The sequence below is a fragment of the Amborella trichopoda genome, chromosome 2 (genome assembly GCF_054954075.1).
Source record: "Amborella trichopoda isolate Santa Cruz 75 chromosome 2, AtrichopodaSantaCruz75HAP2 v2.0, whole genome shotgun sequence".
NCBI classification, from domain to species: domain Eukaryota; kingdom Viridiplantae; phylum Streptophyta; class Magnoliopsida; order Amborellales; family Amborellaceae; genus Amborella; species Amborella trichopoda.
Window position 1 is genome coordinate 65,495,731 of NC_142337.1, and position 21,258 is coordinate 65,516,988.

Genomic DNA, 21,258 nt, shown 5'->3' on the forward strand with positions numbered 1-21,258 from the left:
TTTCAAGTTTTGAAAATAGTGGATCTTGGAATGCACTATGTAGACCGTTTATTTCAATATGTTTAAGTATTTATAGATGTGTTCAATTTGATAAAAGTAGGTTTCAAGCCATCACAATTTCCGGAAGTGGAACTATATCTTCCTACAGGATTTAGAGGTGCACGTTACTTTGATTGTTTAAGGTTGCCACTTTATACAACCACACCCAAAACTAAAGTCTCTTTTTGTTTTTTTGGGCCAGGCATAAACGTTATTTAAAAAACTCAAACTGTCTATGGTTAAACATATATGAATGCTCTTTAACTTGATGTATTTCTAAATAAATGAAATCAAGCATACAATATGCTCCAAACATGCAATCTCCCATCAAAATGCAATTTATGGTTTGATATCCTATAAAAAAATACCGCAATCACTCCTAATCATCAGACTTGAGATTTGGGGGAGGGCTCTAGAAAACATGCACAACCCATCCATCCAATTTTACAGCTCAAAACCTTAGGATGTTTATGACATTTGCATATGAAAGATAATGGTCTCATTGTATAAAGGGTATGGTTTGTATAAGGATGCAACCTTACATGTGGAAGCAAGATTGCGATGTTCTATACTGTGTATTTTAACTAGACGGTGTAGATTTGACACTTCTTTTAAGTCAGTATCAAATAAGTGGTGTCTCTTTTGAAATAATGTCAATTCTATACCGTTCAAATAAAATGGATGGTGTTGATTAATGTAATCTGACTTCTACAATTAAGGTTGCATCTTTAAATAAACTTTTTCCTTATATAAAATACCTAAACTAAATTTATTTGATGGACACTATTTTTATGAGTTCTTATACTAATATCTAGACATGCTTCCCCTCTTCATGATCTATTTTTTACATGAATTTTCGACCTAATTTTTCAGGTATATAATCTCTAACGTGGAGATCATGAATGTGACCAAAAAAAAAAAAACAGGATAAATTTTTTTGAAAGAAATTTTTAAACCATTGATTTTTGCACATTTCTAGAGGGGCCATGACTCATCTTTAAGATGGATATGTGATATCTTAGGGGATGCAAATGTAGTTATATGCCTCTCAAAATATAAACTACTTTTTATATAATTTGTATAAAAAAATTAAAAATAAAATATTTTCAGACGTTGGATCTAAATCAAACGATCAATAAATGACTTGATCTAAATTAGACGGATGGGAGGGAAAATATATATTTTCTATGTGGCAGGGGAAGTATAGAAACCTTTCCCATTTAATTTAATTGTCTGAAAAAAAACTTTGACGTTTAATTAATTATATGAACGCTGCGACCATGCCCCTTCTCTATTCGAGTAAAACTCTGCTAATTTGTTAACATCTTAATGACTCTTAATGCTATTAGTTACTCTTGTTAAATATGACCACAATGAAGGGTATAATCGCCATTTTTAATAGAAGTGTAATGACCCATTTGGTAATAACAGGAATTGAGATGGTCATATATGGGTGTAGTTCCCGCTTTCTTGCGTTTATGATTAAATCTCGCTCCAAGCTCTGAGTTTCTTTCGGGGAAATTCGACTGGTTTTTCTTTCCCAATTGCTGCTATTTTTTAAACCATTATCAAATTTAGGGTTCATCAGAGAAGTAAGTTATTAGCATCTTCTTTGGATTTTTCTCGTTTCTTTCTCTTTTTGTTTTCACTTTTTCCCCATTTTCTTTGAAGTTTATAGACTAGGACTTTGAGAGGATCCCTTTTTTTCTCTTTAAGGGTTTTCCAATGGCGATTTATACTTTTAATTGATATTAATTTGCGCCTGTTAGTGTTTATGCATCAATGTATAAAATGAAGTCACCGGAGTTTTAATGTCTGAAAGAGATTTCTTGTTATCTTTGAGTTTTTTTTGTTACCATCCGAATTATTCAAGTGGTATTTCATACTTGTTCATGATAGAATTTTTATTATTGTCAATTCTTGTGCCCTTTCTTATTGTTCATATCTGTTAAATATTGCTCAGCAGAAAACTGTTTGTTTTATTTAATATTTCTGATCCTTCTGTTTAGTTGTATTTTGGGATTGTAATGATATCATAGGATTGGTCATTAATCATTAATAGTGGTCAGCTTATAGAACTTCGAAAGAATTACTATTTAGGACTCATGTCATTTGAGTAATCCGGGTTTCTTGGTTTCACTGTTGCCCTACTCCTTATATCAAGGTCGAGTGGTTAGCTTGGACGAAATACACACTTTTGAATTTTTCATTTTTATGATATTTTTGGGATATCAAACTGCAATATCTATTTGGAGGATGCTGGTTCTACACTTATACTGCATGGGTTACTGTAGTTCCTTCCCTTAGATTATAGCGGGTAATTAATCTCAGAATCTTAGTGCCTCGTTTGGAGTTCTATGGAGCATGAAAGATTGTAATGTCTTTTGATCATTTGCCTTTTTCTTATTGCTTTCTGTGGTGCGTCCATGTGTTTTCTTTTCTTTTTCCTTTTGTTTTGCCTACATTTTCTATTTTATTTTCGCAAATCTAATGCATTAATTAAATAAATCCACAGTTACAAATCAAGAGGTATAATCTATCAGACTTGTGGCGCTAGTGGGCTTCTGAGTTAACTATTTACGGCCCATTTGGCTCTTTGAAAAAAAATATTTCTTGAAAATTCCAAGGAAAGAGAGATGATTGAGGGTTTGCAGGAGATTGAGAGGGCATGGGGTTTGTAGGGGGGAAAGCGAGAGAGAGTGACAGATAATTTGGGGTGACGAAGATTCATTTTGAGATAATGAAGTTTCTACATATTTAGCTGGAGGATCCTTTTCCCAAAACTGAGGTCAAACAATCATTTGAAACCATTGGAGTTGTCTCATTTCAAGGGAAGAATATTCTAGAAATTAATTTTCAAGGACCCAAATGGGCCTTCAAGGGATGGATCTATCCCCTATCCCTTGCATTTGATAAGATGGAACATAGAGACAAATCTGGTGTAACAATAAAACAAAACAACATCTCTTTCTTTCTTAGATTCAGATGTATGGTGCTACTCACGTTTTATTTATTAGTAGCCCAATATCCACGATTGGAACTTGGGCTATTTTTAGCCGTTGAAGATATTATTATAGTTTAAAGGGCTTCTTTTATCAGGTAACCCATGTGAGATGGTGATTTTAACTCTGTACCTTGTCATAATTGTTTGAATGGGCACTTTCCAGTTTTGTCCTCTACCAGAAAAGATTATTTTCTCTAATGCTGTTTTACAATGATTAGAAACTTACTTTCAATTCATAAAAATTTGCCAAGTCACCTGATTCTCCAGTTGCCTTGTTTTACAAATGATAGATTTACAATTTACCAGAACTTTTGGTTATGCATATTTTTCTGTGCCATGTTGACACCAAAAATGGCAATTTCTAATTTGTTAAGAGTGTGTTTTGACTTGGTAATGAGCTAGGTTTGAATCCCATTACAAGCACTTCTTTACTTTCTTACAAAATTTTCACATATTGGGAAAACTCGTTCTTGTTTTTCCAACCTAACTTTTTAACTTGGTGAGTCGAATCAGTTTCAGCAGTGATGTTGAGTTTTTTAACAGGGCTATTCCTAAATATCAGAGTTTAAGATACTAATATTTATTATTTCTATTCTAATGACTTAGTGGTGTTACAAGAACCAATATCCCTAGTACAATTCTCTTAAATAAAACAAAGAAGTCAGAACCACCGCTATCTTGTAAACAATTATTCTTGAAAATGGACATATTCAATGATTGTGCACCTAATGCTTTTATCCTGCCTCGTTAAACATCGGTGGCGCTATGGATCAACCATAGCTTAATTTGGACACCAGATCAGTGGATGGTTTCAAAGAGAGGTAAAATCTTTCCTCTTCTTAAAAAGCGGAGGTTTGGTGTTTTTTTGGCGGAGGGACAGAATTGAAATGTGCCTCTCCTTCCATTTCTGAGATAAATAGTATTGGGTGCTCTCTTGATATCCATGACTCATGTGGGGACAGTGCTAAAATAAGCATCTCTTAAGGGGTCTCAGAGTTCTAGTGTTTTGATATGTCAAGACCTCTTGTCATTTTTATTTCTATGTGCTTGAAGGAGGAGTTCAAGGGGTTCAAACTAGGTTTAAGGCTCACTCAGGCTGCTTGCCTTCCTTGCGCTTGAGGGGTTTAATAGGGGAAAATGAAGAGTAACAGGGTTTGTTCTGAAGGGATCGTATGGGGTTCATAAGGGGAATGTATCTTAATTAAGAAGGTTGGCATGGGGAATGGTAAGTGGCTTTGGAAATCCAAGGGATTGCTTGTAGAGTCAATGAAGGAAAGGATGTACTGTTGACTTGAGGCAAGGCAGGCGAGGGCATTTACAAAGGAGAGCTAAAGTTGATTTGGCTAAGGGAAGGGAGAATATTAAAGGAAGTTTCTTAAATGTGTTTTATGAGTAAGGGAACTGATGTGCAGTTATATAAAGGGGATCATTTGGAAACCCACATTTTATATGTAATTTTGAATGCTTTCACCATGCTTACTAATACATGTATTATGTATGTAAGTATGCTATATATCTGTACTCTGTAGTATCTACTTTTCCTTCTGATTGTGGGGATTTATCTAATGTAAGATTGATATTCTCTTTCCAGTCAATTGACTGACTGAGTGACGATTCTCTTCTGCTGAAGTCATGTTGATGTCAGAAAAGTTCATTGAGCCTGATGGAGAGCTTAATGTGAGTTTTGGCTACCAGTGGAACAATGATCCAGAGAGACCATATGAAGAGAGTTATGAGCCTGAGGCTCCAAGAATGTGCATGCAATCTTCAAGATTCAAGAGGAATAGCTCATTTTCTTGTTTGTCTGGGGCAGCACTTAGCGCCAATGCAACCTTGGCAAATACAAATATCTGCAATGGCCTAATTGGGTCAGAAATATTGCCTAGTTTGGATTCTCCAAGGTCGTTTAGAAGGATTCCATCTTCTCCATCCCTTTCTAATTTGGATATATTGTCATCTTCATTCCAGAGCACGGTCTCAACATTGAGCTGTAGTTTCTCAACTCAGAATGAAATATCTGAATGTGAATCAAGCTTTCTGAAACCTATGAGTGCTCCAGCAAAGAGTGAAGGCTTTCTCAATGCTATGGATCTACAAGTGGCTGGTGGAGCTGCTGGCGAAGATAGAGTTCAAGCTGTACATTCCGAAGATAATGGATGGCTCTTTTGTGCGATTTATGATGGATTTAATGGCCGTGATGCTGCTGATTTTTTGGCAGGAACCTTATATGAAAACATCGGATTTCATCTGAATTTGTTGGAATGGCATATGGGGAGGCAAAATGTTTCAGCATTAAATGATAATGGTCCGGAAGGCTCCATGTTTTTATTGGAAGGCTGTAACCCCAAGGAAAAATATCCTTTGAGAAGTAATGATATTGATGATTCGTTCAGGCATGGAGTGGTTGATTGTCTCCATAAGGCCCTTGCCCAAGCTGAGAATGACTTCATGTATATGGTTGAACATGAAATGGATGGTCGCCCTGATTTAGTTTCAGTTGGTTCTTGTGTTCTTGTTGTGCTTCTCCATGGGAAGGATCTCTATACTCTAAATTTAGGTGATAGCAGAGCTGTTTTGGCAACGAAGAGCCAAGTAGACCATGAGGATGAGAACAAGGTTTTGAAAGCCATTCAGCTTACAGATAGTCATACAGTAGATAATGAAAAAGAAAGAATGCAACTTCTTGCTGATCATTGTGATGATCCCGTGACAATTGTTGCTGGAAGAGTGAAAGGGAAGTTGAGGTTAACTCGTGCGTTTGGAGTTGGTTACCTGAAAAAGGTTACATTCTTGGATTACCATTTGAGTTATAAGTGCTGCTTTTTTAGCTTTCTAGTATCTCATAGAATGGATTCTATTTTACTCACATACTCAACAAGTGACAAGTTTTATCAATTCGTTTTTTTTATTTATATATTTTTTTAGGGTGAAATGAACGATGCATTGATGGGCATTCTTCGGGTTCGCAACTTGTTGAGTCCACCATATATTGGTACTGATCCATCAGTGAACATTCATAGGATCACTGAATGTGATGAGTTTGTCATTATTGGCAGTGATGGCCTGTTTGATTTCTTCAGCAATATTGAAGCTGTACAGCTGGTTTACTCGTTTATCTCAAGGAACCCATCTGGTGACCCTGCGAAGTTCCTTCTAGAAGAGCTTGTGAAAAGAGCAGCAGCAAATGCAGGTATTGGTATAAATTTTTCTGTAAATTCCCAGAATGGGTGTAAGATGAAGTTCCTTAAGACTGAATCATTTTATATGCTCTTTATCTTCAAAATTTGCATCGTAATATCTTTTTACTGTTTAGAGAGGCACCGAAAGAGCCACTATCATCTTATTATTCATCATTAGTGCATTAGTATCACTAAACCATGGTTTTGTCATGTAGTTCTCTCTGACTCACATGGTGATTTTCTTTATGACCTCATGTTTAGCTTGCCTGTGGATTGGGTAGGTTTCTTTCCATTTTGTGTATGGAAAACTTAGAAATTCATTTATGTTCCATTTAAAATCAGTAAGGGTATCTATTGGGGGATTTTTCGATTGATTAGATGGGGCTCTAAATGGGGTCAGATCTGTAGCTTTATTGGAAGGTGCTCGCTACCTCAACTATGAGGTTGTTTTTTCAAGCCCTGCTTGCCCAACCATAAAGACGAAAGGGAAATAGTGGTTCCTCATCCACTTGAATTAGACCGTCTCTTTGTTGTTCCCATTTGTGAATGTTTTAGGGTTTACTTCGCTTTCTACGGAAATGCCTTGTTAGGACTTTGGACAAATTGTGTTTCCTTCTTATGTGGTCTCTGTGTCTGAGACCTTAAGTTTCTCATCTCAAATTGGATGAAGAGATTTAATGGTATTATATTATTTGTGGCAAAGTTGGATTCTCCTTGGTCCTTTCTCAGTAGAGTTTCATCTTCTTCTCTATAATAAGTTTTAGGGCCAGTTTGGATGCTGCCCTAGAGCATATGTTGGCATCATTGAGGTGGTATTTTGGTTGTCAACACTTTTACAGTTGAGAGTGTCCCTTTGAGCACCTTTTTAGAATACAAATAGGTCTTTATAGACATTGAAGATGCTGACTTTTGTGAGTGGGACAAATAAATTGAAACCATCAGTTTTCATCCCTTTTCTCAAAGGCATATTTTGGTATTCACTAACACCATTGGACCAAAACACAATGGCAATCCAATCTAGGGTTTGCATTTTTAATGGAACCGTAATTTCATCTAGGAAAAAGTTTATAAAAGGTTTCAACCACATACTATAGAAGTGAGGTCCACCTCAAAAACCCATCCAAAAAAGTTGTTCAACACTGAAAAACTCACCAATAGATCATCTCAACTTTGAGATGTTAGATATGAATAGGGGCTCCAAGTCTTAAAAATAGTGCATCTTGTGACATTATCTAGATCACCTGTTTTAAAACTTTTAAGTGTTCATAGAGCTGTTTGATCTGCACCATTTTGGAACTTTAAATTTCATAGTTTGGGGTGAAAATGGAGTTTAAGGCCATCGTAAAAGTTTTCAGCACCAAAACTGCAACTTCCAACAAGATTTGGAAGTGCAATTTACTTTGATTGTTTAAGGAGGGCATCTTATAAGCTTATACAAACTTCATGCATATATATATATATATATATATATATATATATGGGATTGTCTACAAATAGACCATTTACTTTTTGTACAAGGAGGTCACAATCATTCTTGTCCTTTAAATTTTAAAGTGGGTGGTTTTAAGAGTATCATTGAATAGACACAAAGTTCTAATTTTTTTTTTCGGACATCGTGACTTACCTCAAGCCATCCTAATTTGACGTCTAATGAGTAGGAATAGTTGTGACCTCCTTGTACAAAAAGTAAATGGTCTCTTTGTGTGTGTATGTGTATGTGTATGTGTGTGTGTGTGTGTGCGTGTATATCTGTGTGTGTGTATATCATGGACGTCTGCATAAAGACATGGACGAGAAGGGGTAGAAGTAATGGGCATCCAAGAACTAGGTGGTGAAATTTAAAAAAGGAGAAAATAGACTTATTTAGGGACAAATTAGTTGAAGAAGGAAAATGGAACTCTGAACATGATGTCAATGTAATATGGAATGAGATGGCTGAATGTATTAAGAAAGTGGCAAAAGAAGTTTTACGAGGTTCAGAAGGCCATTAACAAAAAACGATCATGTTATAAAACTTGGCAGTGTAATAGAAACGATCGAAACTTAGAAGAATATAAAAATGCTAAACAAATAGAAGGTAAAGCTAAACTTAAGGCATATGATAATCTATACAATAAACTGGGAACAAGAGAAGGTAAAAAAGATATCTTCAAATTAGCTAAAATAACAGAGAAAAAATATAGAGATTTTAACCATATTAAATGTATTAAGAGTGAGAATCCAAGGGTCTTGGTGAAGGATGACGAGGCCAATGAAAGGTGGAGAGTCTATTTTCAAAAATTATTAAATGATGAACACAATGGCAACGTAGTGGTAGCAGGGACTGTTGGTACAAGTGACGTTAGAGGTCATAGATACATTCGTAGGATAGGATGTTGGAAGTGAAAGAAGCTTTGAAAATGATGAAGATTGGAAAGGCTTTACGATCAGATGGTATCCCGATAGAGGTTTGGAAGCGCATGGGGGAAATTGGCATTGACTGGCTGATGAAGTTGTTCAACAAGGTGTTGAGAACAAAGAAAATGGCAGACAAATGGAGGAAAAATATTGTGGTACCTATTTACAAGAACAAAATAAACATACAGAATTATACAAACTATCGAGGGATCAAGCTTATGAGCCATGTTATGAAGCTCTGGGAGAGAGTCATTGAGCAATGACTAAGGCATAAAACGAGTGTATCTTAAAACCAATTTGGTTTTATGTCAGGAAGATCAACAATTGAGGCTATTTTCCTACTTAGGCAACTTATTGAGAAGTTTAGGGCACAGGGAAAAGACCTCCACATGGTCTTTATTGATCTACAGAAAGCTTATGATAGAGTACCTTGAGATTTGATTTGGCGGGTGTTGGAAAAGAAAGGCATCTCTAAACACTACATCGACTTCGTGATAGATATATACGATGGAGCGCTAACTAGTATACGAACAATTAGTGGAGAGACGAGTGAGTTTTCAATGACAATAGGTCTACATCAAGAGTCAGTATTGAGTTCGTACCTCTTTGTCTTAGTTATGGACGACTTAACAAGGCATCTACAAGATGAGGTACCGCGGTGCATGTTGTTCGCAGATGACATAGTTTTGATTGATGAGATCTGAAACGGTGTCAACACAAAGTTCGAACTTTGGAGGGATGCTCTAGAATCCAAAGTTTTTCAAATTAGTCAGACTAATACAAAGTATATTAGTGCAAGTTTAGTAATAATAAAAGTAGAGACGAGGAAGTAGTCAAGATTGATAGCCAGGAAGTACAAAAAAGATTGCACTTCCGATATCTTGGGTCGATAATCCAAGCAAATAGAGAGATCGAAGAAGTAGTCAAGATTGACGGCTAGGAAGTACAAAAAAGATTGCACTTCCGATATCTTGCGTCGATAATCCAAGCAAATAAAGAGATCGAGGAAGATGTCCCACACAGAATTAGAGTGTTGTGGGCGAAGTGGAGATGTACAACTGGAATTTTAAGTGATCACCGCATACCAATAAGGCTGAAGGGCAAGTTCTATAGGACAGTTGTTAGACCAGCTTTGTTGGGTGGACAAAAAACAACATACCCATGAAATGAGTGTAGTGGAGATGAGGATGTTGAGATGGATGAGTGTCAAGACAACAAGGGATAGAATTCGAAATGAATCTATTTGAGAGAATTTAGGCGTGGCACCGATAGGCGCTAAAATGAGAGAAAGTAGACTTAGATGGGCTAGCCATGCATGGCGCCAACCAAGTACACAACTCCTGTTAGGAGGTGCGAGTTAGTTCAAGTGGAAGGACTGAAAAGGGCAAGGGGTAGGTCCAAATACTTGAATTGAAAAGGGCAAGGGGTAGGTCCAAAAGTACATGGTTGAAAGTAGTCCGAAAAGATGGCCTCACTAAGGATATGACATTTAATATAGCAGAATGGAGAATTAAGATTCATGTAGCCGACCTCAATTAATTAGGAAAAGGCTAAGATGATGATGATGATATTATATATACATATATACTACAATCTAGGATATTTAATTCTTATAGTAAAAAAAAAAAACACTTTTATTCAAAATTGAAATTTAGTCTTACAATATAAATTCTAATACAATTAGGAATTCTAATCTAAGTAGGAGTCATAGTCCAAGTAGGAATCCTAATTCAAATAGGACTACCAATACAATTAGGAGTACCAAACATATATGAACCAAGAATTGAACATAAAATTAATATATGAACCAATAATTGAAAATAAAATTAATAAACGAAATTCGGAAGACTTGCTGAACCTTTGCCTAGGGTTACCCCCTTAGGACTCAACACACCCCACACCTGATTACCAAACCAGTAGTGCACTCTGATCCTCTAGTCTTGCTGAATCCTCAGAATTAAGAAGCACCTCTGGAATACGCTATCACAAAACTATGGTTGCGAGCATAGAATACTAAAACCTTTGGCCGTTTTAGTGTTGGAATACAATTAGGGTTTCTTTAGACCCTTTCTAAAACCTTTGGGGCATGCCACTATGTGGCACCTCCTTTATCCAACACTATGGCTAGGCGTGCCCCCCTTTTTATCCTAGGTGGTGTCTGCCGCCCCTAGGTCTTTAGGGGGGCATGCCACCTAGAGAGAGAAAGAGAGAGAAGTCTGAGAAACAAGGGTGAAGAGATTGAGGGGAGGGCCCCTCTTATATAGGCTTCAAGGTCCTAAGGTATTCCAATCTCAATACGGATTCAGTTTGACCAAAAAATTTCATGGTAGTTTGTGAGGTGACAGAGAAATTAATCAGAGTCATCCATCCTTGAAATCAACCATCATGATTTATGGAGGAATCTAGCAATCGTATCTCTTGAATCTTTGACCCATATCCACTTCTAGTGAAATTAGGATAAGACCAATCGAATCTCATATTTATTTTGACTAGAATTTTTTTTTGATAAACTTTTATTTTGACTAGAATTTCTTCTCTCAAAAAGGGATTGTAGAAATTCAAAGTAAAAAAGAGTCTTGGTCAAATTTCAAAGACAGAAAGAATATTTCAAAACATGAAGTATTCTCTACTCCCACAAAATATTATTACAAAATGTTTCCCTAATATTTTTCTAAGATTTCCTCTAACAAGAAATTTCCAAATCTAAGAGGATTCCTGAGCACATCTCCCATCTTATTGGAAGATCTATGGGGTGTTACACTAAATGGGGCGAGTCACACATGGGTTGAGTCCTTGCCCCCCCCCCTTCCTTTTCTTTTTTCTTCCTTTGCACATGGATCCCATTATGCCCCTACAAGTTCTAAAAGTTTCAAAAAATGTACTTTCTGTATTTTAGGCTATTAAAACAATTTATAAAAATTCTAAAAAATATCCAAAAATCCTAGGAACATAAATAAAGCTGAAAATAATATTTATGAAGTTCTTAAAAAAAAAAAAAAAAAAACTCAAAAACACATCTGAAGTTGGTTAGTACCAATGTGCCAATAAAAATTGACTCTCAAGGCGATCCACCCATGCTAGAAACCGTGATACATGACTCTCTTCAAAAACAAACCCCGGAACCCATGACCTACAGTTATGTGCAAGGCTTAGGATTGGCCCATCAAAGCTGATATAGTGGAACTACGGTCGTAGTATATGAATTACAGGTTCTTCCCCTAAGAGTAAGTCACAGGCACATATCACTATAGTGCAAGGGGTACTCTCTCTATACATATGTACAAGTATCTCTCTAAAGGTTTGCTTGAGGATTTGGTACCCGTTCTCACAAGCCTACAACCACACACAGGAGACCACAAAACTCTCTTGGCTTTCAAAACATCACCTTTGGGTATCTCTTTGACCACAAGAAGGTATGATCCTCTAGAAGTCCTCAACGATAGTGTATATGCCTAGGGAAAAGGGCTTTTGGACTTGAACTGGGCCAGAGATTGCCCAACGATCGGTTAGTCAACCAATATACACTCCCACTAACATGCACAATTCACTATATTTATTATATTTGCATACTTTCATAGCTTTGAATGCCACAAACCCCAACAATGTGCTCACCCAATTCAAAGAAACCATTTTTCGGGGATTTTTTCCAACTTCTTGTCAGGGGTTTCTTTTCCAAGTCCAAGCGTGTGCAAAATTTAGGTCAAAACAGATGCCCCTAAGGCCCACAAAATAGGATATGATGGATCGTTGTAGTTGTGCGCTCTTGGGGGGTAGTGAAATATTTTCATACACATACACATGTGGATACATCAATTGCAGCTATTAGAAGTGTACACTCTACATACCTTCATATATGTGTTTGTGTGTATGGAAAGGAAATGGAAAGAGATGTGTTGTCAATATGTAGCCTTCTAATTCAAATATTAATACACCAAATAGCAATATCTGTAGTAATTTTATGGTACAGATGATATGTTGCATATTGCAAAGTTAGAACCTTGGAGGGATCCTTTAGAATCTAAAGGTTTTAAAATTAGCCAGACTAAGACAAAATATATGGAATGTAAGTTTAGTAATTACAAGAGTAGAAACGTGGAAGTAGTTAAGATTGAGGACCAAGAAATACCTAAATAAAATTATTTTGATATCTTGAGTCGATAATCCAGGAGAATAGAGAGATTCAGGATGCTGTTGTGCATAGAATTAGAGCTGGGTGGGCGGCGCATACTAAACTAAAGGCGAAGTCTTACAAGATGGTTGTAAGACCAACCATGCTGTATAGGACGACAATGTTAGGCCGTCAAGAAACAATATATCTATAGGATGAGTATAGTTGAGATGATGATGTTTAGATGGATGAGTGACAAGACAAGAAATAGAATTCGGAATGAATACATATGATAGAACTTAGGGGTAGCTCCAATAAGCCATATGATGACGGAAAGCAGACTTAACTGGGCTGGCAATGTGCAACATAGATCTAATATAATATCGGTTAGGAAGGGCGATTGGTTCACATGGAAGGCTCTAAAAGGGCAAGGGAAAGGCCCAAAAGGACATGGATGGAAGTAGTGAGAAGAGGATATGACCTTTGATAGAGTAGAATAGCGGAATAGGATTTGTGCAGTAGACCCCAACTTGATAGGATAAGCTTCGAATGATGATGATCATCATATATTGCATATGTCAAGATGTGAAACATTAGGATACAACTATAGACACACACACACACACACACACACACACACACACACACACATATATATATATATATAAGCATCATCTATTTTAGTTAGACGTGTGGATTTGACACTATATTAAAAAATGTACCATTTTTTTATATTGTCTTAAAACACATATTAAATCTATACCATTCAACTAAAATAGACCGTATAGAATATCACAACCTTACTTCTACAAGTGAGAGTGCAACCTAATATAAACTACAACCACATGCACACGTATGTATAGATAGAGAGAGGAAATAGTTTATATAAGGCTGTAACGTTTTTTGTAGAAGTAGAATAACATTGTATTAATTTACATCGTTCATTTTATTTCAATGGTGTAGATTTGAAACTATCTTAAAAGATGTGCCACTTTTTTATAGTCTTAAAAATTGTGTCAAATCTACATTGTCCAACTAAAATGGACGGTGTAGAACATCGCAACCTTACTTCTATGAGTAAGGTTGCCACCTTATACAAACTGCATTGTATGTGTATATATGCCTCCATATAATACGCACAAAGGCAAACGTATTGCACATATTGATCAATTTATCATGATAATATACCATGCTATATATGCCATTTAAACTGTCATGCAAGATTGTACAGGAGTCGCAAGCATTTTCGACCTCCTAATTTTCTAAAACTGGCTCTTGCTTGATCTTGCTTATACGTCCATTCTGCTAGGTTTGTAGGGTTTAATCTCCAGTTATTACAATAAATTAAGGAACATGCCCAAGGTTTCTAGGGTTTAATCTCATCACTGACGACAACAATTTAAGGGACTTTTTGGCATTTCTTCAACAAAGATGTGCGTATTGATTTCTTCATTCCATATTTTGTTGGTGGTCGAGAGCTATGGTAAAAATACTGACTTTGATTTAGACTTGCTACAGCTCTGTTTCAAGTCAGCTCGTTAAGACTAGGCAGAGTTTTTAGATCTGACATGTCTTATCAAGACTTAACCTACTCTTCCTTGTCCAAAGGCGAGTCTACTGGCCCCATTTTTAAACCCAGGTTGGGAGTTCACAATGATGTGAATAATAAAGGATTGGCATCCACTATGGGGCTCTCTCTCTCTCTCTCATTGCTCTCTCATTGCAAAGGTTATTTTGTAGGTTTCAGTACGGAGGAGTTGATGAGAGTGCCTGCTGGTAGGAGAAGAAAGTATCATGATGATGTTACCGTTATGGTAATCCTTCTAGGAAATGATAACTGCACATCAACTGCATCAACATCACTGTAATTTAAGTGCATCGTCATGTTTGAAAGATCCATAAATGCTCAATAAATATCCTCTTTGCTATTGTAAATCCTCTCATCTTAGCATTATGTCCACAATATAGAGAACATACAGAGTTAACTGTTTTGCTTGTTCTTAACTGAGTCTGTCCAGGGATTTCTGAATTCATTTTTTAATTCTTTCTCAGTGTTAATGAGAATGAATCTGTTAATATTTTCGGTCAATGACACTGTCAATAGCGTGATTAACCTTTGACCCAAGAGAACTATAAAGAATTAATTAAATAACCAGCTTCAACACAACTACTACTAATTAGTACTAAAAATGATTACTTATTTTTCATAAATTGGCAGAATGCCTCCCTAATTCAGGTTTCCAACTTGTCGCCGCATCAGCTTCAGTTGATTCTCATGGCATTTTTTATATCCTTTGCGTTGATGCTTGCTATCTGATATGATGGAACCCTGATGGCATATACTGATCATAACCCAAAAGTAAAAAAAAAATTTGACAAAAATGCCCTTAACCCTCCTAAAGAGACCTTATATCCTGAAAATCAATAGCAGTTAATTTTACCTGTTCTTTATGTTTATAATTCACACTAATCATCATAACTTTGTTTACATATATAAGCTAATTTTTTTTGCTTAGATAATCCTTAGTATTAGTATCAATTGTTGTTGCAGTTATCATTATTATCTGCATATCTGATAATAATGAAAGTTCAATTAAAGCTGCAAATAATTGGAAAAGAACTTTTGGGGTATCCTGATTTGATCGGAAAGTTGGAGAGACGCAAACGTAGCGAAGTGGATGGGGAATATTGAGTGCGGGACTCACATGTGATAGTGTTCACAAAATAGATCCCATGAAGCTTTGGACCCTTTTAAAGGTTATGTGAAAAGTGGGACAGATCTTTATTCCAATCCCCAAAACCATTCGTAGTAGGTCAAAGGGAATTCTCTCGACTACAGTGATGGGTCAGGAACCATCGGAGAAACTATGCAAAATTGCAACCCGCAAAGCCATATCACATCCCTAACCCTACAAAACAACAAAAAACCTTTTGAGTCATAAATCGTTGTACACAGTTCTAGAGAGGGTCTGAGTCGTAAAACACTGTTCACAATTTTATAGAAGAGAGAGAATCATAAAACATTGTATACAATTCAGCTAACAATTCTATAGAAGAGAGAAAGAGAGAATCATAAAACATTGTATACGATTCAGCTAGAGTAAGACCAACCCATGTCTATATTTTTACTTAAAGGGTGCAGTTGGCATACGGATGCATCCGTAGCTATAGAGGTAAGGTGCACCATCAAATTTTGTCATGGTATATAATTTTGATGTAAAATGTTTTTAGGATTATCTCAAAATTTATTTTTATATCTAATTATAAAATTTTAAATTTAAAAAATGGTTAAAATCAAGTAGATCTATAAACATATGAAAATATTGAAAATGGATGGTGTAGATAATATGTTGTAAAATGCACTATTTTTTAGACTTAAAATCTTTTTATTTTTCATGTTCATACATCTCGATGTCGAGATGATCAATCAAAGCGTTTTTCAACATTAAAACTATCTTTTCCGATGGATTTTTGAGGTGCATCCGTAGCTGTAAAGGTAACGTTGCAACCTTATATAAACTTTTCCTTACTTTAAATGATCTAAAGTCTTTTAAAGGTAAAATCCAACCTCTTTTTTTTTTTTTTTTTGGGTAGTCTTTTAAAGGTAAAATCCAACCTCTTGTTTTATTTTTTTGGGTAATTTAGCGCGAAGACATCCCTACCCATTTTTTCAAATACATTCAGAGTTAGCTTTTTAAAAGTGTGTTAGAGTTAGCTTTTTGAAGGTGTTGGTAGGTGTTGCCAGTGGGATTGAAAACCACATGGTAACTAAGTGTAGGGGTGCTACAGCCATGACCCAACCCCTTTTCCTGTTTCAAATTTAAGAAGCCATAGGGGAAACCCACCTTATCAGGTTATGAGTATATTCCCGTCCATTTATGCCAATGTTCAGATTTTGACTAAACAGGAGAAACACGATCAAAGTGGCCTAGTTTGTGTGGGCGGAGAAAGGAGGAGGCAAATTGCGGATTTAGGGGAGGGGAAATTAGGATTTGACTGGTTAAATTTGACCTTTTGGAGATTAGTTGAGAGTCTCTCCCTAAGAAAAATTCTCTCCAACAATGTCTGGAGGGCAAAATGTTCATACGTATATTTCAGATGTTCAATTGGTTTCTTGAGGATCATGAAGCAAAGTTGTTGTGATCTGGTTCCCTTTCTCTTGTTTGATTCTTCAAATATGAGAAGCCCAGAGAGAGAGAGAGAGAGAGAGAGAGAGAGAGAGAGAGAGAGAGAGCATTAATCAAGGATGGGCTTGAAAGAAACCCATAGCTTTTCAGCTACAAGCTCTTTTGAGAGGCCAACCCTAATCATCTCAACTCACCATTATTCTAATGTTGGAGAAGTGGAAGTCTACTAATTCCACTAAAAAAGCAATAGAAATTCTTAATATGCATTTCCAATCTGTGTACCAAAAACCTCCGATTTGCACACCAAACATGAACACTTGAACATAAGGTAACATGGACACTTATAATAAGGTGATAAGAAAGCATGACATCATCTTTTTGATGTACTTCTAATTCTTTACCCTAAAATCATGCATGCAACCATTAGATACACGTCCCCAAAGCATTGAATAGGTCCAATAGAGATAGGCCAGCACCATAGAGAGGTTTTATCATAAACAAATATCGGGCATGCAAAATCCCCTTTAAGACCACAAAGGAAATTTTTAATAATTTTAGGGACCTACGCACCAACTCTTAGTATCATCAAAACCCACTAAAAACCCCATAAAGAGAATTAAGGGAAAAGCAACTTCGGCCAATCCCTCCTTTAGAAACATATAAAATAAGATATGAATAATTGATCCAGTAATTGTGGGGACCTAAATACTATTCACACCAGCTCATCCATGCCCCACCCAAATCATAACCCTAAGCACAAGTAAAATAACATCAAAAAGCAAAATACCAAACACGGTTTAATTGTACCTCAAAGTTTCCAATTGAGAACATGAGTAGTGCCATCAATCCACACATAATATCATAAATGTAAATAGTACTAATACGGGTAAATTAAACTAAGTTTTTGCCGATAGCAATAACCGTAACAATAATATCAGCAAACCATATATTTTATTGTTATTGGTTACTAATGGTAATAAGTAGTAAATAAAGATGAAAAATACCAGTTTCACATAAGTCCCACCCCCAAAAGACATTTTTATTCTCCAACGATACCTGAACACAATACAAAAAATACAAGAGCCTTCCACTCTACCATTGTTAAACTTACGGCAAATTTAAAGTTTTAAGTACAAACTACAATCACCCTAGCATACTCCCTACTGTACTCCCACTTCCTTTCACCACACATACAAAAAACCAAGGCTATGGCCCACCACAAAATGATACCCAAGAGGCCCGAAAAGCAACTTTCCAGCATGATCTACACTCACATGACCCTACACCCATTCGCATTCTCGTCGCTAAAGAAATCGTTACTTGGAGGTGGGGTATAGTAACCATGGGGATGAGGTGGTGTATAGTAATCATGTGAGTACGAATCCGGTGGAGTATGACCCACTGAACGCGGTGTATAATAATCCGGCATTGGTGGTGGGTATGATTCCTGCCGAGCACCATTCCAGACCACATAAGAGCTGGGGCGGGGAACTGCCATATTGTAGTTCACAGCCACAACTGGCGGGAGTGGATCGTAGAGAGGTTGGTGTGGAGGTTGGTATGGACTACCATAATGCGCCGCCATAGCGGCCGGGATTTCAACTTCGCCATCGTTCCTGCCGGAATTCTCGCCCACCCCTCTCTTTCCACTGAAATTTTCACCGGAATTTTCACCACCACCTCTTTTCCCACTGAAATTTTCGCTGGGAATTTCACCACCACCATTCTTTCCATTGACATTATCGCTGGAATCTTCACCACCTTCTCTCTTTGCTTTGAGATTTTCACCTGTATTGTTGCTTGCAGCCCCATGGCCACTGGAATTTTCATTTTCGCCCCCATTAGCTATGTTCACTTTTTTTTTGCCTTTCTTTTTACCACCACCACCACCACCACCACCACCACCGGCACCGGCACCGCCACCGCCACCGCCACCGCCGCCGCCGCCACCACCACCACCACCACCACCACCACCGCCACCACCTTCTCCACCATTTCCAGTGGTCTTATTTGCATTTCCGGTGATTGGCTTTTCATCATCAGCTTGTTTCTTGGGTTTGTCATTGTTTGAATCTGGTGTTTTTGCCGGAGAACTACCATTTTTAACAGCTTCTTGGTTGTTTTCATGGGACTTCTCATTGTTTTTCCCCTTCTCTTTGCCCCAATTTTCAGTTGTATTGGGTTTTCCATTGGAACCTTCTGATGGGTCTTTGCCTTTCTTCTTCTCTGATTTGTTTGATTGTTTCTTTGGGGTGTTATCTTCCTTCTTTTGCCACAGTTCGGCATGTTTTCCCGATTTTAGAAGCTTTTTAATGAGGGTATCTGCATCTACGTTTCCGGTTACTATGACCTTCTGTTGAGTTGAATCTATAGTAGTCTTATAAACCCCTGTAAAACCCCACGGATACAATGCCCAAAAAAAATAAATGAGAATGAAATCAATATCAATGCTTACAGACCATCTGTAAATAATGAAAGCACGATTAATCCTTTCTTATGTTCAGAAAACCAATTTGTTTTCTGGATCGGAAAGAAGAGAATGAATAAGACGAAACAGAGTAAATAGCACCACCATAAAACAAAAAAGTGAAAATATTAAACAAGCAGTGTTTTTACCATGTACAAAACTTTTGAAAATATAGAGTCCAATATAAAGGAAAGAAAATGATCAGTGTTTCTAGCCATGAAAAAAACTAACTGAAAGTGCAGTCAAAAGTAAAGGGGAGAAAAGAATGAACAACCCAGTTTTCTTACCACTGAATCTCTTTAAAAACTTTAAAACTGAAAAGGAAAAACCCCATTAAATTCAATACAAACAAAACACAGTGAAAACTTCAAATCCAGTGGTATCATTTACATTTAATGCATTACAATGAATCATTTAGGAGCCTTTAGACTCAGCTCAATCCAAAAAGCCACAAACAAAAAGAAAAAAGTTGAGTATGAAGCCTCAGTACCATCAACAGATTGCAGAACCTTTTTCACCTTCTTCTTGCAACCTTCACAGTGAATATAGACCTTCAGCTCCCATGTCTGCAAAACCAACTTGTCTAAGAAACCCTAGGGAGAGAGAGAGAGTTCAAAAAGGAAAAGAATATAGAGAGAGACATAGAGATAGAGATAGAGATAGAGAGATGAAAGCTAGTACCTGGTATTTAAGAGGCTCTAAGGCTTCTTCAGCGTCCATTTCTTTGCTGCCTGCAAATGCTTCGTAAAGAAGAATGAAAGATGCTTAGGTTGATGGCTCGAAGGGAAGAGTAAAGCAGGGTTCCTCAGAGCTATTAAAGAGAGCAGAGGTCCCATAATTCCCCCTACCCTCACAATTACACATAATGACAAAAAAATCCCTAATTCCTGATAAATCTCAAAAATATCCTCATCCTTTTCTTTATTTCCAACATACTCTGTATCAGTCTCCCTTCCACTCTGCCCTCCGCATGGGCAGTCTCGCCATATATGAATGATTTTAAAACATATATATTAGTTTTTTTACGTTGAGGGTATTAAAGATAATTTTTGCAGTTAAAGGAGAATAAAATGGTATTAATTTTTTTTGGGAAGTACTTAGTGGAAATGACATGACGGGTCAGTCTTTTGATACGAATGATGACTGAAATGCCCTCACCTTTTTCCAAATATGACCCAAGTGCCTCCGTACGAATAGTCGGAGGGGATGTGCCTATAATTATTGCGGGCGAGGCGACACCGTAATTTGGAGAGAAATAACGGGCCGTTTTTGTCATTTTGGGTAAATGATGATTGGCTTTTTCTGACTAGGTGGGCATTTTTGGTTTTTTTTTTTCTCGAGAAAATGGCCGCAAGAAATCCGGCGGCAAAAACCTGAAAATGACGAAACTACCCCTGGGTTCTTCTCTCTAGAGAGAGTGAGTAGTTTACCGGACGGGACACGCGGCACAGATAATGCTTTCTCTCTCTCTCTCTCTCTCTCTCTCTCTAGGATGGCTGCTTTCTCGTTCCTATTTTGCATGTTGAGCACTCCCTTGCATATTCTCTCTCTTGTAGAGCGGGTCGACTGGCCCGGCCAAGGACGCAGTCAAATTAGAGTGTCGGCCATAAATTATAATCCGAGGGTGGGTTGCCATGACCCGAAGGGCGGCCCAAAGAGATGGCAGACCCGGTTTTGCCCCAATCGGCCTTATCTCTTCGTTATTTTTTTTAATTTGTTTTTTAAAGGGTACAAGGCCTAGGTCTATGAAAAATCAAATAAACTGGACGTGCAGCCAGAAGCTGTTCAATCGGCCTAAGCAGTTAACTAATCAGTTCAACCAGCTTAATCGGACAACTTCTAATCGGTAAAAAAAAGTGTTAAAAATAAAATAAAAACAAAAAATCAAATAAAATATAAATAGTATATTTAAAACATGATTAAACAAAAAGTACATC

General features: G+C 36.9%; 2 protein-coding genes across 3 annotated transcripts; one reads left to right on the forward strand and one right to left on the reverse strand.

The window, feature by feature from the left end:
* The first annotated feature begins 1,553 nt into the window (after positions 1-1,553).
* Positions 1,554-14,662, forward strand: LOC18430277 (Protein phosphatase 2C family protein). 2 transcript variants are annotated; one of them, XM_006840436.4, is made up of 4 exons: positions 1,554-1,631; positions 4,635-5,824; positions 5,969-6,233; positions 14,468-14,662. In XM_006840436.4, exons 2-4 carry the CDS (start codon positions 4,676-4,678, stop codon positions 14,593-14,595), a joined length of 1,542 nt encoding a protein of 513 aa, XP_006840499.1. In that variant the 5' UTR covers positions 1,554-1,631; positions 4,635-4,675; the 3' UTR covers positions 14,596-14,662. The 2 variants fall into 2 exon arrangements, with proteins under 2 accessions (XP_006840499.1, XP_088715675.1); XM_088859549.1 differs by having other exon boundaries at positions 4,674-5,824.
* Positions 14,663-17,861: 3,199 nt separating this feature from the next.
* On the reverse strand, positions 17,862-20,308 carry LOC18430276 (uncharacterized). Its single transcript, XM_020664740.2, has 3 exons — positions 20,003-20,308; positions 19,812-19,887; positions 17,862-19,242 (listed from the first exon to the last, which is right to left on the reverse strand). Exons 1-3 carry the CDS (start codon positions 20,039-20,041, stop codon positions 18,125-18,127), a joined length of 1,233 nt encoding a protein of 410 aa, XP_020520399.2. The 5' UTR covers positions 20,042-20,308; the 3' UTR covers positions 17,862-18,124.
* Positions 20,309-21,258: the final 950 nt, after the last annotated feature.